General features: G+C 36.7%; 1 protein-coding gene across 1 annotated transcript; it reads left to right on the forward strand.

Moving 5' to 3' along the window:
• Window positions 1-665: 665 nt before the first annotated feature.
• On the forward strand, window positions 666-15,815 carry LOC311187575 (putative P2Y purinoceptor 10; the record flags this gene model as incomplete). The annotated part of the gene is given in 4 exon segments (XM_084258939.1): window positions 666-695; window positions 698-787; window positions 791-798; window positions 14,792-15,815. Coding segments are annotated over 4 exon segments (1,152 nt in total).
• Window positions 15,816-20,772: the final 4,957 nt, after the last annotated feature.

Consider the following 20,772-nt stretch of genomic DNA (forward strand, 5'->3'; position numbering starts at 1 on the left):
GGGGCTTTTCGGTGGGCTCTCTTGTCTTAAAGCCTGGGCAGGTGGATAGGCCATTCTGTTCTATCTGGGTATCCCATCCTCCTCCTGCCCTACCTACTACTCCTGTTTCAGTATTACATTACACACACACACACATATTACATTATATAATATATATTGCTCTTTATATATTTCTATATATACATATATAGAGATAGAGATATATAAATATAGATTTAGATAGATAAATATAGATATAGACATATCACATCTTCTTAAACCACTCATTTGTCTGAGGGCACCTAGATGGAAGGAGAGCACTCTAGATAGAAGGAGAAGCTTAAGAAACTTGAGGTTTCATCAGTCTTTGTTCCTTGGACTTGAAGTTTCAGCTTTCTTGTTTTTAGGTAAACTCTTCAGATTTTGCCTCAAGTTCTTATCTACCATGGGGTTGCATAGAATCTAACAAATCAGAGAGGTATGTCTGTTTTGGTGGGAGGAGATAGAATGAGGGACAATGAGAAAGACTTCTATGTTATTATTGTTTGATTTTACACAGCCTTTCCCTCAGTGTTTTTTGAATTTCTCTTCACCAATACAAAGAAAAGAGAACTTGAGTAGCATTCATCTGCGCAAGGGACTTACCTTCATTTCGTGCAAATAAGGTTTCTGTGGTGAGACACCCAATGCAATCAACTTCCCCTTTCAACAACAATTTTTTTTTATTTATCAGCAGGATCAGTGTTACCCAGAGCTAGACTTTTCGACTCCTAGCTCCCTGCAAAGAAACAAGAGTATTAATCCTGGCTGAGCTCTTAGGTAAGTTAAAGCCTAGCATTTGGGAATTGGTGGTTCCTTGTGGGAAGATTGGTGGGGGCATGAAAATCCACTACAGGAGCAGATGTGGGGCTAGTGTACAATTTGAACTTGGTGCCTGGTTTTCATTCCAGACTCTTTAGAGTAGAAGCAATGATGACTACACTTTAATCTGACTACACAGTCAAAAGTTAGGGTAATGTTTATCTTTCCTACTGTCTGTGATGAAGCTCAGTGTTTGAACTTCTGTTCTGCATAATTTCTCTAGCTGCAAAATGTGGGAATATTTTTATGTATAAACTTCTTGCTTTGGTAAATTTAGTTTTCAGAGATAGAGTGATAGATACTTTATTCTTTTGGGGAGAGAAAGAGAGAAACTCAGATAGCAGGTTGTGGAACAGCTTAGTCTCACCATGCAGATGGGGTAACTGAATACCAGTGAGATGCAGATATTTATGATTACCCAGGTACTTAATGGCAGAGTCATAGCTAAAATTTCTGTCTTCTAACTCATGTTTCCCCTGTAGCAACTTGCATCTCTCAGAGAATACTGTAAATGTATTTATATCTATGCTGACTTTAGGGAAGGACAAAATATCACAGATGAAACGTTCTGGTGTAATGACTTCACCAGATCTTTTTTCAGAGGTGTTTCTTGGTCCCTTGGAAGCTGCTTTTTACCTCATTCAGCCCTACTACATAGCAGGCCCTCCAGAAGAGGCACTTATCTTTACAGTGATTATTGCTCTTATTACACAAAGTACTAGCATCTCTCTGATTCTAAGTCAAGATGACTGAGTCAAAAGGAGAATTCTAACTGGGGAGTGCTTGAAGAACTGCCACCTCAGTTGACAATTTGTACTTTTAGCAGTTTATTTTATAGGGAAATATATTTTGATCTCCAAATATATTTACTATGATAGGGAATTTTTTTCAAGTAGTACATTTTTTCCACATTTCTATTTTAAGGATTTTTCTGGATAGAATAACAAGATTTGTAATTTGGGGATGTAGTCTCAGTTCCAGTGATTCTGTGAGTAGTGATGTTTCAATTTTGCTTATTCAAATGGGTGAATGATGTCATTGCCATTTCCCATTTCTATCAATTGAAGTGTTAATCTGCTAAAAATTGTAGCATGGGAAAATTTATTTACTGCAAAAAAAATAGGTGACACGCAGATGTATTGAGGCAGGAAATGGCCTGAGCTATATTGAAAACAGGGTCATGTGTTTTGGGTAATTACCTTTGCAATGGTTCCTGTTGAACTCAGGTCTTTATTTGGACAAAAGAAGTTCCTTTTTAAGCTTAACAGGAAAAGTTGTTGAGTTCAAGTTGTACAGACTGCTCAATCATGGCAGTGGTGGAACATATGACTTCAAATGAATAAACTTGCTTCTGGATGTCTTTGAGTGGCTCTTCAATTGGGGTCTTAAGAGGCAGAGCAGGCTATAGTCTTCTAGCATAGCTTTAGTAAACAGTACAGCTCTCTATTTCGAAACCACCTTATCTGCCAGTAAAATGACTGGCAGATAGTCTATGTTTTCTTTAAGTTTTTTTGGTAAAAATATCTACTTGTATTCCACATCATGAGGTTTTACAAGAAAGTTTTCATCTGGTATTGGTTAGTGTGCATCATAGATAGAGTGATGAAGCAGATGGATCAATATACAAAGAGTACAGAAGTCTTGGTTCTGTATCAAGTTCTGTCACTGACTTACTGCGTGACTTTGGGCAACTTGATTAACTTCTCTGGGTCTCAATATTCTCACTTATAAAAGGGGGAAGAACTTGGAACAAATGGTTTCTAATTTTCCCTTTAGCAATACAATATTTGATACTAGTCTCTTGGGTACCGGAGAAGAGTTATATATTGTGAATTTGATGGATGAGTGGCTATAGTGGGGGGGGCTCTAACTAGAGGTTCCTTTCTGTAAATATAATCTTAGGTCTCAAAGATGCGATTAACCTTTGCTAAAGTCCATTATATTTATTTCAGAATAATGTTATTGTAATTTTTAGATGACAGGCAAGTGTTCAGTAAATAATTTCCTTTTTAAAATGATAAAACAAACCAGGGAAAGAGTTCTGAAATCTGATTTCCACAATGACAATGTCACTCAGTCATTATTTCTTAATATTTTATTTATTTATTTATTTATTTATTTATTTATTTATTTATTTATTTATTTATTTTTGCTCCTCTCTTCCTCTTGTCTGTGTGCTGGTACAGAACATTTCTACAAGTTTATTGTGGACTAACCTTTCTTGGGACCAGATCCTGGACACCCAGAAAAATCTACCTTATCACCTTGACATTTTCTAAGCACTGGTTGTTCAATAGCCAAAAATATTTTGCAGATCTGTACTTTCAACAGTTTGTTTTATAGAGAAAATAATTTTGATCTCCAAATATATCTACTTTAATAAGGAATATTCTTTTCTTCAAGTATCACATGTTTTCCACTCTTCTACTTAAGAATTATTGCCTAGTAGCCATGTTTTACAATTATACACTGGGGGAATTTTCAAAACCCACAAAAGCAATGAATCCAACCAAAAGTCCATGGAGATTACTTTCTGTAAAAGTAAAGAAAAAATGAATTAACATTCATTTAATATCTACTGTGTAACAGACATGAAAATGGGTACTTTTGGGTACATTTAATCTTTACCATAATCTATCTTGCAGGCACCATGATACAAATTTTATTAATGAGGAGACTGAAGCAGAGATACATGAAGTGAGTTGCTTCGGGCTACGTAGCTGATAAGTGATTTGAGATACGACCTCAGGTCTGCCTAAAAGCATTCCACCACCAAAATGCTGTCACAACTGTAAAAATGATGCATGATATATAATTAGATCTCCTTCCTAAGTCATTTAAAATCCAATAAAGATGCATACGCTGAAGTTAAATTAAAACACTATGATGTTAATCTTTAGATGTGAATAGTATTAATTCCTTTTAAGGATAAAGCTAATTTTTATTTCTTCTAACTCATAGTAATACTATGCATTTCTTATAATTATACAAACAAAATTTAGCTGACATTTATTAGTTTGGAGCCTATATTAACAGTTAAAGAAAATGAAAAATTACAGTTACAGTGAGAAAAAAAGTACATCAAAAAAGGCATCTAAACTTGCAGAATATATCAAAATCTTCATGTTTCTGATGTCAAGTCGGGTTATTTAGAGTTGAATGAATTAATTCAGGAAATAGCAGAGTTCCAAATTCCAATTGCTCTTCTTTTGTTGCAGTTGTGAATGATTGAGCAAAGGACACTGCACTCTAGGTGTTATACTGATTTGGGCAAGTCATATAAAGAGGAAGCAAAAGGTAAGATAAAGCAAAGCAAGTTAGGCTCCCAAATAGCTCGTAAATGTCCCTTAAAGAGTGGGAGATGGCCCTCTCAGCAATTGTTTCCCTATTAATTTCTCCTTCTCCCAAGATGACAGGCTTATATACTGGCCCTAATAGCAAAGAAAATAAGAGAGGAAAATTTGATCAACAGCTTCATTTAGTGATATTAGTGACTGAATGATGAGGGATAAAAGAAAGGAAGTATTGCGAGGGTGAGACTTTGTAGAGATGTACTAGGGAAAGTTGTACTAACCACCTTCATACCAGAAGTCTAGATTCTACCTGCCTTGCTCAACCATTTGCTAATTTTCATCTCCATATATGGAGATGAAATTAGGTCGCCTCCTTTGAATTTCAATTTCCTGTTCTCTAAATGGGGATGACATCCTTTGAATTGATTATTAACATCCCTGCAGCAATTATCGACATAATAATTTCTCTGCAAAGGGTGAATTAGTAGCTGGCTTGAGATCATGGGGTGGTATTAGAACAGGTTGAGTGGGGCCATACCCATAAAAGTGTGACAAGCTAGAGTCTATGCAAACTAAAAATCATCCTATTCAATTGTCTTATTTTAATAATGAGGAAAATGAAACTCACAGAAGGGAAGATACTTATCAAAGTAACACAAAGGGTTAGTGTTTAGAAGGTAGCTAAGTTTACCACTATGTTACCAATGCTTAGGGTTAGTAGTTCAATAGTTATTAGACTCTTAGTACCTTAGCTCTATTCTCCCCTATCCTATAACAAGTCTTGTTGTATTCAACCCACTGTTGCTATAAATAAATTTTCTAGTACTTACCCACAGGTTTATTTTAGTTTAGATTAACTCCTTAAAGACCCTATTTTTTATACAATCTTACAGTGACATCTGTGGGTGGTCATTTGCCACATATGCACAGTTATAAAAATGCTACAAACCAAGAATAATAGCTTCACCTTTGAAGAAGCCTTAACCATAGAAATGCTACTTTAAAATACATGGCTGTATATGGAACAGGTTGTTCGGATAAGAAGAATGTTAGTTGTCTCTGCTCATGAAGTGTCCTGTAATAAATGAAATAATAACTTGTGACCTGGAGAAAGAAACTAACTCTCACTGAACCTCCATTTTCTGATCTGAAAATAATGCTTAACTCAGTTTTTATAAGGAGTAAAAGTAACATGAGTAACAGTTATCTAATTATTGATAAGATCAATATAGAAACTTCTTGGGCTTTGTAAGAATGTGTTATAAATTCTAATGTCATAGTAATAAAAGATCAACTTGACTGCACCTTTGTGGAACCATACCTGAACTAGTTGGTTGGGAAGGGAAGCTGAGTTTGGGTAGATGTTATTGGTAACTACTGAGTTCTTAGACTCACCTCCATTGAGTCATATTTAAATATGACATGCCTTTGTGTTTTGAGTTAAAATTTGTTTTTTTTTTTTCATAAAGTGTTTAATGATAAAATTCCCACTTAAGCTTTTGGGATTTTTATTGGATTTTTAAATAAAAATCAGGTTTTGAAGGTATTGGGTGCCCATATATATTATATTTTGACCTTATTATCCTTAGGTTGACTATATTTTTCTTAGTAGCTTAGGGATAAAAGCTATGGCTATTGCTTGAGGAAGTAGTTCATTATAGAGATTTTAGAAGTAAATGCAATGTGTATGAATGGATCCCTTACTGAATGTCTTATCTTTTGCTGAGAGAGATTGTGTGTGAAAGACACAGAGCGAAAAAGAAAAGTGTATAAGTGAATAAGCATTTTAATAATGTAGAGACAGAGAGAGGAGAGTGAGAAAACAAAAAGAAAAAAAAAACTTTGGATGATTGAATTAAAGAGAAGAAGGAGTCCATGATTTTTCTAAGGATACTGCCTCATGTAAACTGGGTAAATGGTGATGAGGAAACAAAAGGTCGGGGAGTATGATTAGTTTCATTTTGTACATATTCATTTTAAGATTTACATAAAAAATCTTAGCTGACATTTGGACATATGGAGAGAGTCCAGGCCTGATAAAGAAACATGGGAATCATCAGGGTATGTGTGGTAATTATATCCATGAAAGCAGTTGAATCATGATGAGAATGCTGAATAAGAAGACCTAAGGGCAAAGAATCATTCAAGGGTGTATCCTCATTAGCATGGCGGTAAGTATCCTTGAGTATCCTTGACTGTCCTTAAAGCATGTGTGAAGATAGTAGAAACTATGAAAGAGATTCAGTGCTAATGGGTAGATAGTTAAAAGGATAATCAAGAAAGAGTAGTGGCTTAGAATACTAGGGAAGCAAGCATATTCAAAAGATGGAAGTGATAAGACTGTGTTCAAGTCAGCCAAGAATTTTTGCTTGAGGGCCTCCACTGGTAGTGCAGTGGTTGAGCGCTGGGCTGCGAAGCTGCCTGCAGCAGCCTCTGCAGGGCTGGTTTGATACCCAGCCACCGGCGAGGGTCCCACATGGCACCATAGACCTCTCCTGCTGTGCCTGCTGCTCCCCTCCCAGTGTATTTCGTCAGTCTGCCTGTTTATGCTCTCCACTCTGGCTCTGGTGAATTCTCTCACCCTCCCGCGCTTCTGACTATACCCAGTGCTTGTATAAATAAATAAAAAAAAACTTAAAAAAATAAAACCTGATTACAAAGATCTAATGGAGAGTAGAGGACAGCATGTTGACCTAGGAATAAAATAGAAGAGCTTAACAAACAGGATACTTAGAGAAATAAAAAGAGATGGGATTAAGACCACTGGAATTCATCTTGAGCAACAGAAAACAGCTGGGCTGGGAAGTGATAATACAGTTCTAGATAAGATTGTATATTGGGATGGGAAAATGGAATGAAATTAATTTGCTTCTTACCTAATAACCTCAATTTTCCCTGTGACATAAGAAGTAAGACCCTCTGCTGAGAAAGGTCAGGGGTAGGAATGTATGAGCAAATAGAGTTGTGAAAGTCTGAATGACCACCTTAGGAATAAAAGATACTGTTCAAGGGTGTGTAGAAAGAGACTGGAGAAAGAAACTTTACACTGTAAACAACAAATTTCTAGTTTTGTCTTTCCAAACAGATGCAGTTATTTTTCATAATATCATTCATTCAGCAGTTTGGATAGTAAAAAAAGAAAATTGATTTTGGACTTCACCTAGGATTAAAATATTGCCAGTTTCATGCAGAGAAAGAATAAAGAATCAGCAAGTTGAGGGTTCCTATGTGATAGTAGTTAGTTTGACCGGCTATTTAGTTTGTATAGAAGAGGAAATAAGATGAAGGATGGTGATGGATAATACTAGAGTAAATTGAGAGAGAGAAATTTAAGGTTTCTGTGAGTGTACAGTGCAAGTTACAGTGCAGTTTTCAGTGATGCTCAGAGATTATAATATTAGAGAAAGAAGTCTAGTTGAAATCAGGAATTGATGAAAGTTGGCAGAGAGTACAAATTTGCAAAGCTTTGGGATAAGAAAGACGTGAATTGGCTCAGATTGACAGGAGAGGTGAATGTAAATTTTTGATCTAAAGGTACAGAAAAGTACAAAAGGTTTCTGATCTAAAGGTTTCAGAAAAGTACAAAACTGCTGCATTCCTTTTTTTTTTGTATTTTCCTTATCAATAAAAAGTAATAACCAGCTATAATTTGTTGTGACAATTATAATTTCAACTAAGTTTTCCTTTTAATTGTAATCTTTTTTTTAAGATTTATTTATTTATTTATACAAGCACTGGGTACAGTCTGAAGCGCAGGAGGGTGAGAGGATTCACCAGAGCCAGAGCGGGGAGCAGAACAGGCAGACTGATGAAATACACTGGCGAGGGGAGCAGCGGGCACGTCAGGAGAGGTCCGCCGTGCCATGTGGGAACCTCGCCCTGTGGCCGGGGATTGAACCAGCGCTGCAGAGGCTGTGGGCACATTTGCAGCCCAGTGCTCAACTGCTGCGTCACCAGGGAAGCCCTGTAATCTTATTTTATTGAGGTAATATTGGCTCATAATTTTATAACAGTCACAGGGTTTATAAATGAAGCTGTATTTGATTCTTCTTTCTACATTTGCCTTTTACTTGAATTTCTAACATTTCTGCCATCCCAAACCCAGAGGTGATTTTTTTATTGCTTCAACCATTACAACTGTAGGGTGACAAAGTAATCTATTTGCCACAGATTTTCCGTTTTAGCACTGAAAATCCTGTTTCAGGAAACTCTTAGTTTGGGAAAACCTGGACTGTGTTACCCTACAAACTCCCAGCTGATTTGGATCTCCTGTACCTGGCATTCCATCTTTCCAGCCCATCTTCTACACTTTTGCCAGAACAATCTTTCTCAAACACAAATATGGTAATATCTCTTCCCAGAATCTTTCAGTGACTTCCATAAAGTTCATTCAAAACTCTGTGATTTGATTGCATCTACCTTTTTATTCTCTTTCTCTCCCACTACTTTCGTCTGCTCTCATCTCCCATTCCTCCTTCCCCATCATCTCACTCTGTTCCAGCTAAGCTAGGTCACCTATTATTTCGTCCTACAGGTCATTCATTTTTATAGTATAGGAGTTTTGAATGCTATTCATTAATCTCTACAATTTTCACATCTTTTCTTCTCCTACAACTTACCCACCTTCATGATGTTTCCTTCAAGTTGCTTTTCTAATTTTCTTTTGTACCGAATTCATTTTTCAGTTCCACAAAAAATTCATTCTTATCTACTTACTGTACATTATAATCTGTTATTGTTAGCTGTTCTGATGTCTATCTCCCCTTAGTGACTATAAATTTTGACAAGCTATGAAGATTTAAACAAAGTAGCATATAATTCAAGCAAAGTAAGATTAAAGTTTTCTTTCCCACAGTCAGCATCTCTATTTTTTTCAAATCTGTCCTTACAGGGACCCCCCAAAAATGTAGTTGGCTTTGACTTCTCTGGCTTGTTTGAAGTGCTCTTTTAAAATTCAATAACAGCAGACTGACATGGTGGAAAGAACTGAGTAGGAGACCTACAAGTGTGACTTCTCACCCTTGTTTCACCATATGCTAACCCTGTGGCTTTGAACAGGGTAGTGCTCATCAGTTAATTTTCTCAGATAGAATCTATGGTATGAGTGTTGTTGGTATCTTTTCCTTTTACCTCATAAGGATGATATTGTATGAACTTGAGGAGTTATTATTATTCTGTCAGTTCTTGTCATGCATAATTAAGATGTTGGAAAATTCAAAATATTCCCCTCAAGACAATAATATGCTTCTTAGTGACATAAATTACAACACATAATCGTTCATTATCTACAAAACCTAGCACAGAGTTCATAGCATGGTGTTGAGTAAATATATGTCTGTTGGGTAATAGCTTCCAAGGAAACCAGAGTCCTCAAAAAGCCATGGAAAAAGTAAATAGATTTATCTTTTCCTTTATGCTTACTTTCCAAGTGTGGAGACCTTTGTAAACTACAGATTTAATCTTTTAATGTAATTCTATTTCCCAAATGCATATGTGTTAAGAAGCCATTTGCTGATGAGATAAAGCAGGTATACTCTTTGTAGAACAACAATCAACAAATCTAAGGGGTTGAGATGTTTTTGAAAGAAGATCACTAAGACTACCCTCTTCTTGAGGTCCATATAATAGTGATGGCATTCTGACTACACAGCCTAAAGGCTATGTTGATTTTGACCCATAGGATATGTCTGAGCATCATTGATTTCTAAATTGGCTATTTTACTCTATTCTTAGACTTCTATGGGCACAAATTTTAAATTGGAAAGGATGTGTGTAGGTAATAATGATGATAATGTCCAAATCAGAAGACACCACCTTAAGGAAATAGCAGCAAAATTATATCAATTGACATACCAGTTTCTGTATTTTTGCTTAATGATTCCAATCAGGAACTTTAAACTATAGTGTATGCAATTCAATCCAACTAAGCAATTGGTGCTTACTAAGTATCAGGATATGTTCTGACTGCATGGTGATGAAAAAAATAGATCTGTTATAATATCAAAGGAGTTAACAGCAAGTGGATAAAATAGCCAATAAACAAGTAAACAGACATTTAAATTATAAATGTTGACAGAAAAAAATAAAGTATATAAGAATATTTAATATTGTGTAGAATTGTGATGATACACTTGGCAGTAAGGGTATTTCTGACCTGAGAACGATGATTAAAAGTAGTTAAGAAGAGCTTAAAAAGACCTGGAGGAAGGGGCCTCCCCGGTGGCGCAGTGCTTGAGCGCTGGGCTGCGAAGCTGCCTGCAGCCTCTGCAGCGCCGGTTCAATCCCCGGCTGCTCCCTGGCCACCAGAGGAGGGTCCCACCTGGCGCGCAGACCTCTCCTGCCGCCCGCTGCTCCCCTCAGCAGTGTACTTCGGTCCTTCTGCCTGCTCTGCTTCTGGCTCTGGTGAATTCTCTCACCCTCTCGCGCTTCTGACTGTACCCAGTGCTTGTATAAATAAATAAAATATAAAAAAATAAATCTTTAAAAAAAAAAAAAGACCTGGAGGAAGAGAATTCGAGAGAAGAAATATGTAAAAGGCCTATGTCAGGAATAATTATTTGGCTTGTTTGGAAACTAAAATCAGCTTATATAGCTGAAACATAGCGAATGAGGAAGAGATAGCGTGAGATGTTGAAAGAGACATATCAGATATGACCTTTAGGCCATGGTGAGGTTAAGTCTTCATACAATAAAGAACCAACAAGTGATTTTAAGCAGGAGAATGACATACTATTTCAAAGAAAAATCACTTGGACCACAGTGTGAAAGGGCCGAGATGGCATAGTCCCTGCTATTAAGGATTGAAAAAAAATTAAGAGAAAGACTTGTCAATAGAATTTTAATAAGTTTGGTAAAGCAAAGATAGATGTAAGGAAGTATGTAGACAAACATAGATTCCAATTCCAGTACATCCTTTCCACACTAGGCAAGTTTTGTGACTTTGGAGAAACTTATTTAATCTCTCTTGGTTTCAATTTCCTCACTAATATATGGAAATAATCATGGGACTTCTATAAGCATTTATGAAATAATATATAAAGAACACTTAGCATGCAAATATATTATACCCCTCAATAAATGTTAGTGATAATTAATGTTAGTGATAGACACAATGAAAGGAATGGACTGCAGGGGGACAAGACTGAGGTGCAGGAAGTCTAGTAAGGGAGCTGCTACAATATTTAAGGAAAACGATGACAGTAGCTTGGATTAAGTTGGTGATAGTAGAAGTGTAGATGCATTGGAGAGGATTTGAGAGCTTTCTAAGAGGGAGAATTACCTGGTTTCTGATTGGAATATGGGCAAAATGCAGTGATAGGGCCTAGCTGAATCTTCAGTTTCCAGCTGGAGTGTCTGGGAGGAGTCATAGTGCTAACTGAGAAGGAAAGCACAGACCCGGGAGTGAATCGCCAAAACTCAATCCTCTTTAAGAGATAGGAACCAAAGATAAGTCTAGATTGAAGGGGAGATTGGCAACACAGAAGGCATAAAACAACCGTAAATAAAGCCAACAATAGAGCCAGAGCCAAAGAAACAGAGAAAAAACAGGCAAAAGCAGAGAGAAAGAACATCCTCTGAATATAGCCCTTCCATTCAGCATTTTCCTGCAAGTGACTTCTTAGGTTGTTCTCCTTTCTTAAATTTCAGAAACATCACAAGTAGTTCAGAGCAAATTAAATGTTTCCCCTCTAAGAGGATTTGTCCTACCCCAAACAAATTTCCCCAGTATCTCCCTATCAAGGGGATTTTGCATTTAATTGTCACCAAACAGATTTGGGGAAAATCCCTCCCTACTCTCTCCTTCCTTGGAAGGCAACAAAAAGTTTTAAAGAACAGGGTATGCAAATCTTGAAGTTTACAATAAACTGTGAATTGCAGAGGCATAAGAACCCACAGGGAAAAAAAAAATAACTTGACCTCTAGGTTGTCGTCCTGGCCTAATAAGTCTTTGCTCTTTAACAGAATATGCCCCTTTTGGTAAATGAAACTTTGCACCAGTGAAGCAGAAGCAAATACCCATGTCTGTAAAATACAAATGTGGAAGTGTGATTTGGGTGGGTGTGAGCTGTTCTTAGTTCATGGAATTGTAATGCATTTGCACTATCTTTTCTTGGTCTCTCTCACAGCCTCTGCATGGATCATACATAATACTAAACATTGCTAATATTGAAGTCAAAGTGGGTGGTGAGGAGATGGGTGACATGTATGGTGACATGTATGTTTAGGTCTATCCTGATGACCTCACTGCAGCAAAGCTACAGCTAATGTTGTAAGATTATAAATTACTACTAATAGATTAGGAAGGTTATGCCACAATATACCCTCCAGATGTCACGACAAGCCCCATTCTATTGAATAGTTCTTCCTTATCAGGGAAAGGTAAGTGATGTAGTGGAAATGGCATAAACTTTGGAGTAAATCAGGCATGATAGGAAATCCCATTTTACCACTTTATACCTTGTTATGTCAGACAACTTACTGATAGAATCTTTGAACCTCATTTTCTTCATATTCACTATGAGGTAACAACAGTATCTACTTTCTAAGGCAATTGTGATAATTCAACTTGATAATGAATGTGAAAAGTATGATTGTAGATTCAAGGGTACATGACTGATAGTTTCAACATGATAAATATTTCCTGCCTTTTAACCTGTGAACATCCCTCCATTTTCCTTCTAAGTCATACATACATGGGCAAGATCACATGATTCTATAGGACTTATCACAGGCCAAGTGGAGAGGGTGGACTGTGAATCTTTAGAGTAATGGTAGCTCATAATACTGACTATATTTTACTTGTGAATTAATCACTTGGTGTTCTGTTCTTTTATCACATTTCTATTTTCTGAAACAGAGCTTAAAATCATAGGAATTCATTATGCTACTTATGAGGAGAAACTAAAATTAGACCACTAATTTTAAATAATCTTAGTTAAAATAAACAAAACAAAAACAATAACATCTCCCTTATCATGCCCAAGGAACAACTCAGTTATTTTATTTCTTCCATGTCTGGCTTAAATGCAACATGTCTTAACTACAATATGGATAGAAGAGACGATTGTAAACTTTATCTTGGACAAATGGTGAAGAGAAGAATGTATATAAAGATCAGGCACTTTCTCCTCCCATGTGAAGTTCCAGATCTTTCCTTTAGTTACTCTGTAGTTTTTTTTTAAAATTTTATTTTTATACTCCCCATATAATTGCAACCCCCTTATTTTGTCCCCAATGCCTCCTTCACCCCTCCCCCCCATAGTGTGTCTCTGGTTCATAGTTGTTTGTTGATTTTGATTTTTTCTTTCTTGTAGTTATTCTTTTTCCTGGTCCCTTATTTAGGTTTTCTAGATTCCTGCTATGAGTGAGACCATCCGGTATTTTTCTTTTTCTTTCTGGCTTATTTCGCTGAGCATGATCCCTTCCAGCTCCATCCATGTTGCTGCAAATTGCACGTGTTCATCTTTTTTGAATGCTGAGTAATACTGTGTAGTTTTAATAAACTTTTTCTGGGCCTTGTTTCCTTCTATGTGTGTTATGTGGAGGCTGACTAAATGATTTTCAGTAGTCCTCTTAGTCTAAGATTCTATAAAAATAGCTCAAGTTAAATAATGGGGTTGTTGCTCTTTTGCCATTCTTATCTGCAGGCACCCTACAATTCCATGGCCAGAACTCGAGAAGTCCTAATGATTATTCTGTATTTCCTATATCCTGTGTGTGATACACAGAACCACACCAAAGCATAAAATAATATTAGGGAAGTCCAGAAAACATTTTCTTCTTATGATGACAGCTTTTAATTGAAAAAATATTAAATCTTAAATTGTTTCACAAAATATCGTTTTGACTGTGGTTTTGCTGGTGTCTTAATTAATGTTCTCTTTGGTAGATAATTTGCCATGTCTATGATGTCATACCAGTACAGAATTATCCTTAAAGGGAAAATTGGTCTCTTATTTTCTAAACCATATCAGGGAAAATATCCTAGTACTTCTTCTAAATTCATATATTACTGAAAATATTATTGTGAATTTGGAACGAGCCCTTAGCCAAGGGAGAAAGACAAAGCACAGGAGAACCACCAGCTATTATGATAAAATAATGAGGCAACATTTCCAAGACCTAAAAATCAGCTAGGACATTGGCAACAAAGTTTAAAAAAACAGGGCCATTTTTCAAGTGCTGGGGTGCCACTGTTGTAAGACTCAGTGAGCAAGGTGGCAGACAAAGGAAAAACCGGGGATGATAAAGATGAGGCTGGATTTCTACCATTACAATTGAAAATGAGCTATATCCACACTAAATCAGGGTTTGAACCAAGAAAAATTTGGAGGCAAAGGAAACAAACTCAAATGCCACATCTTTTTGTTGTTGTGGAGAGAACAAATGACTTAATATTTCAGGACATCCTTGCCTGCAAGACACAATGTAAACAATCTGGGAGGACAGTATGAGGACAATTCCATGGTTCCTTATGTGTACACTGGGCAACCTTGGACCAGTAGTGTATCTTCCTGAGCTTCTGCCTCTTCATCTGTGAAATGGTCCTTTATAATTTTAATGTTCTATGTCTCTTTAAGGATACAAGAAAGATCCAAATGTTGGCTGAAGAACTGGTTAACCATTATATTCTTTGTCTTTCCCTTTGATTTGGGCAGGGATCATAACTTCACAGATTACCTTGATGAGTATACTGAAATATTCAGGATGGGTGAAAACAGCTATAGTGAGACTTGCAATGACACTGATACTAATTTCCGGAGCACGCTTTATGCAACCACCTACATGCTCATTTTCATCCCTGGACTGCTGGCCAACAGTACAGCCTTGTGGGTTCTGTGTCGCTTCATCAGCAGGAAAAATAAAGCCATTATTTTCATGATCAACCTCTCTGTGGCTGATCTTGCTCACGTGCTGTCTTTACCATTCCGGATTTACTACTACATCAACAACAGCTGGCCTTTCGGGAGCGAACTTTGCCTGCTATGGTTCTACCTGAAGTATCTCAACATGTACGCCAGCATTTTCTTCCTGACATGCATCAGCCTTCAGAGGTGCTTTTTTCTCCTCAAACCCTTCAAGGTCAGAGACTGGAAACGCAGGTATGATGTGGCCATCAGTGCTGCCCTCTGGGTCGTCGCAGGGACTGCCTGTTTGCCGTTCCCCATGCTGAGAATCCATGCAAGCAACAGAACTGAAACATGCTTTGCTGATCTTCATTACAAGGAAATGAATGAGGTGTTTTTGGGTGTGTTGATGACATTTGCTGAGCTGGTAGGATTTGTGATCCCAGTAGTCATCATTGCATGGTGTACCTGGAAAACTGCTATATCCCTCAGACGACCACCTCTACCTATCCAGGCGATGACTGAGAACCAGAAAGCACTGCGGATGGTTTTCATGTGTGCTATAGTCTTCTTTATCTGTTTCACTCCCTATCATGTTACCTTTATCTTTTATGCCATGGTAAAGGTAAAGATCATTAAGAACTGTCCCATTATCCAAAGTACACAGTATTTCCACCCATTTTCTCTATGTCTTGCAAGTGTCTGCTGCCTCTTGGATCCAATTATCTATTACTTCATGGCCTCAGAGTTTCGTGACCAACTATCCCGCCATGGCAGCTCTGTGCTCCGTTCCCGCCTCATGAGCAGGGAGAGTGGCTCATCAATGATTGCCTAAAATTAAATAACCTTCATTTATGACTGTTTAACAATGTTCCCTGCCTTTTCCCAAAGGACCGAATGACTATCCAGATGATTTTTTATTTGAGCTTTCAGAGCAAGATAAAGAAATGTCTCTTCTTGTGTGATAGTTGGGGTCACAGGTGTTATGGTGGAGGCCAAGTGTGGGAGAGGTGGGAAGGCGGGGTTTACTTGTTTCCTCTTTGAAATATGAGACTTTCTTTTCTTAAGAAACATATCCATGGGCCTCCCGGTGGTGCAGCGGGTTGAGCGCAGCGCTGTGAAGCTGTCCACAGCCTTTGAAGCATGGGTTCGATTCCTGCCAGCCAGGGAGATACCCACATGGTGTGGCAGATCTCTTCTGTCTCACCCGCTGCTCCCCTCAGCATTGCTTTCTGCCCGTCTGCCTGTTCTGCTCCCCGCTCTGTCTCTGGTGAATCCTCTCACCCTCCCATGCCTCTGGCCTGTACCCAGCTCTTGTATAAATAAATAAATCTTTAAAAAGAAGAAACATATCCTGTTTATACAGATGCTTTCAACCAAATGGAAATTGGATATTTTATCTTTAAACATTTCTTCAGTTAATATATCGTTAATAAAATACAATAAATACACGAATATTTCCCTGAACATAAAAGCAAATTTTTTTATATATGAACACCTTATTTCTGAAAATTTGTAAATATCTCATCTTTCTAAAAGATAAATACACAGATACAAGAGTGAAAATTGGAACAATGTGTGCATGAATTTCAGAATCACAAATGTATTGTTGAATAAAGGGCATGAAAATTTGTTCTTTCATTTATATGTATTGGATGTCTGTTGTGTTCTGGGTTGCTGCTTTCCTAAATACTTTTCCCCAAGTAAATTTGTGGAAATGTCAAATACATATCGATAAATAGAATCTCATGGAGGTGAAGCAGTTTGCTTGGGGATAAACAGTGGCAAGCCAAAATTTGATCTGTATACACCACATATGCTTGTCATTCCCTCAATTTGGGTTGTTACTTTTACCGGGTCAATAGTAAACTTGACTTGAATGACAAAGAAATAGGTTAAAGTTGTCTAACATTGTCCCCATCTGCAGGGTCTAGAAGATCAAGGATATAGGAGACACCACTAATTCATTATTTCCCACAAAATACATTTAAGAGTTAATGTGAGTAATATAAACCCTATAAATGGATGAAAGAAAGTTGTAAAGCTGAGAGATGAGCATTCTGTGAAATTTAGATTTTCTTGGAACTTCCCCAATGAGTTTCTTCTTAAACATTACTGTACATGACTGAATAAATTTGTTTTGTTATGATACATCTCTGCAAGCAGAATTCATAGAACTGTATTAGAAATAAACAAAAAATTATTGCACTATGAAAAAATAGAAAACTATGTGTCCTCCTGGCAATCGTCATGTCTTTATTTTTCTAAAGTTTATGACTATTGTTTCAGATCCATTATGGAGTATTTGCATACTAACAATCCTTGGCATCTTATGCTGACATTTATGACAATCCATTACTGTGATCTTTTATGCCTGCAGTTTAAAGTAGCATAAAAACTTGGTGTGGAGGGAGGGGACAAGAAGTGGTAGTCCTCAGAATATTCATTTGAACAGACTGGCTGAGGAAAAGAAAGGGAACAACTAAAAAAGGAGGAATTAAAAGGGAAAAGAGCAAGGTTTCCAGGCAGTGGAGGAGTTTGGTAATTAGAAAATAATGAAAACAGTTTTCTTATGCTCTATTAACCTACATTTGAACACTCTACCCAAAAAGTGTTTCCTGATATGCTTGGAGTTAATGGAAATATCAGAATGACTTATAGACAGTCCCACCCTAAGGAGATGATTTTTAAAGAAACACTTTGGAACTATGCATACTGATATGCTTTTGGAGAAAAGGAATCTCAGTTCACAATAGTTTATATCCCCCCCTTTCAAGTTGATAAGAGGTCACAGTGCTTCAAGTACAGGGTTTATGAATCAATGGACAAATTAAATTATGTGCCTTTTGTTTTGGCCACCTTTAAAGTGAAATCTTTGGGTATTTTCTGATACATGAATCATCTTTTAGTTAGGGGAAAAAAGTAACCTCAAAGCAAGAAATATATAGTTGGTTCCTGAAGTTTAAAGATTAGGATCCTTTATATAATGCCAAGGGAAAAGGTAGCAATGCTGGAGCTTATGAGGTAACAGCTTAAAAAAATCAGTGAGACTGCTTTAAGGTATTTCAATGAGCAGCTATTTGAAGTCATAACTATACTTATTATAGGGACATACTAAAGAAGAAAAAAACATATATCATTGAATCAGTTTTTCAAAAAGTTACTAGAAAAAGTTTGTGTTGCATCCAACTCTTTTTTCTTTCTTTTTATTTTATTTTTAAAATATTTTATTATATATATATATATATTTTTTTACACCATTCTTCATTTTTGTACAATGTATGCTTTGTCATCTCGGTTACATTCCCCATGAAATTGTCATCACCAATTCACACATGTATCATCACCATAGTCTCTTGTGCTCTTCCCTCCCCTGTTTTGATCCTACTCCCTTCTCGCCCCCTGCAGAATGTCCCTGGTTTTTAGTTGCCTGTTGATTTTTATTTTTCCTTCTTGTCCCTTATTTGGATTCTCTACATTCCTCCTATAAGTGAAACCTTCTGGTATTTTTCTTTTTCTTTCTGGCTTATTTCACAGACCATGATCCCTTCCAGCTCCATCCATGTTGCTCTGAATGGCATGAGTTTATCTTCTTGATTGCTGAATAATATTCCATTGTGTATATATAGCATATCTTCTTGATCCAGTCGTCTATTTGGGGGCATTTGGGCTGTTTCCATAGCATACTGTAAAGTAAATGATTTTCAGGCTTTTCTTTCCTCCTGCCATTAGGATTGCCCAGCATGATGGGGCACCTGCATTTGTTACATTGTTATAAGTTATGTTATTTACTTCTGTAGGCCATGGCAGCAGTATTGAGATTTCTGCCAAGAGAAGCAGAGGCAGGAGAAAGAACAGGAAAGAACTCCAGAAGTGAGAAATAAGCCCAGAGTGAAGACTTGCCCAGGGCTTGGAGGCCTGCCGGCCTCCTGGCCCCCCAGCACCCCTGCCTGCCTTGAACCTGGTTGCTGCACTACATGTAAAAGCTCAGTAAAAGCCTCAGAAAGCCAATGAGGGCTCCAGGACTCTCCTTTACCCAGTCTGCTCAAATCATAAAGAACCAGCTCTGTGCCCATCCTGCCTACTACAATTACTTATTGTAAATAGTGTTGCAATAAACATAAGAGTGCAGGTGTCCTTTTGAATTAATGTTTTTGTGTCCTTTGGACACGTACCTAAGAGTGGAATTGCTGGATCATATGGAAGCTCCATTTTTAGCAGTTTGAGGAACCTCCACACAGCTTTCCATAGTGGTTGGACCACTTTACATTCCCATCAGTAGTGTAGAAGAGTTCCTTTTTCTCCTCATCCAACTCTTTGCAAGAAAAATTTCAAAATCCTGTAGAAACCATTCAGAGTCTCATAACCCTGATTAAAGACTCTTTAACCTGATCATTTTAGTATGAAAGGCAAGAGATTTTGAAGGCTATAAAAACTTTATACAACATTTTAAATTACCTTAAATGCAGTTCATGCATGATTGGTTATGCTGTTTACCTTTAGAGAGCTTTTATTACCAGCACAGACTATAGACATAGCATTTATCATAGCTTAAATAAAATATTCTGTGGAGTATTTGGTCATTTTTATAAAACAGTGAGAACCAGATTTTTATTTAAATATTTTTCTCTCATATTAGAAAATTGCTTATATAAGAAAGTCAGTTTTCCCCTTACATCATTCTGCATATTTCCAAAGACTATAACCCAACATAAAAGTAAGGCTACTGTTAATAATAGAAATTCAAAACCATATTCCTCTTTTAAATAATAAGTAGCTTGAGTGGCATGTTAACTCTTTGGAGTTAATACTGTGACTTTAAGTACATTATAAATGAAATGCATACTTACAAGTACAAGTGTGTTAATTCCTTCTAAGGATCTCAGAAAGTTAATGTCCAAAATTTCTAAATTTACCACCAATGAATAATTTAGATACCTTCAATCACTTATGTTTTAATCATTAACCATCATTTTGGCTTTAGAACAGAAAATATGTTTGTATTTTTCACATAGGTATTAGTTTTTTTCAGTAAATTATAAGTACAGAATTTTGAATATACAGAATTGATAAAGCAGGGAGGGAACAATTGTTTACAGAAGTTGAATTTCAACTAAACAGAAAGAAGGGGGTGGCAAAATTCCAGGAGCAGTTAACATAGCCTAGTAGACTTTCAGATCTTCTGGAGTTGGGAGGCATATTTCCATGACTTGATAAGTTGCATTTTAACTGGGTTTTGTATGATGGAAAAGTTTTCAAATTGTCACTAAATATACTCTGAGTGAAGAGTGGAAAAATCAAAAGCTGGGAGGTGACAAATACTAAATACACAAATTATGTGCCTTTCATTTGTCTAGAAATACACAGGGTAACAGTAAGCAATATTGGTATCAAATTTAGAGACCTAAAATATGAAAAACCTTAAGTTCCAGATATGGGATTTGGACTTTTATGTGGTAGGGTGAGGCAAAATGGATCATAAAAATAATTTTAATATGAAAAGCTTTTATTTAACATGTCTAGAGAAATAATGATTTGATGTAAGAGTATGGGCAATAGTGGAATGTATACATTATTGAGGTTAGAATTATGTAGATAATTCCACAAACATATGCATGAATGTTCATAAATATACAACAGAAATAACTATTACATACTGAGTCTATGTGACGAACTTTAAATGGATTGTCATATTGAATACTCACATGAACTCATGAGGTAGATAGTATAATTATCTTCACCTTCCAGGTGAAGAAATTCAAGTATAGAGAGGGTAAGCAACTTGTTCAAGG

Source organism: Talpa europaea, assembly GCF_964194135.1.
Source record: "Talpa europaea genome assembly, chromosome: X".
NCBI classification, from domain to species: domain Eukaryota; kingdom Metazoa; phylum Chordata; class Mammalia; order Eulipotyphla; family Talpidae; genus Talpa; species Talpa europaea.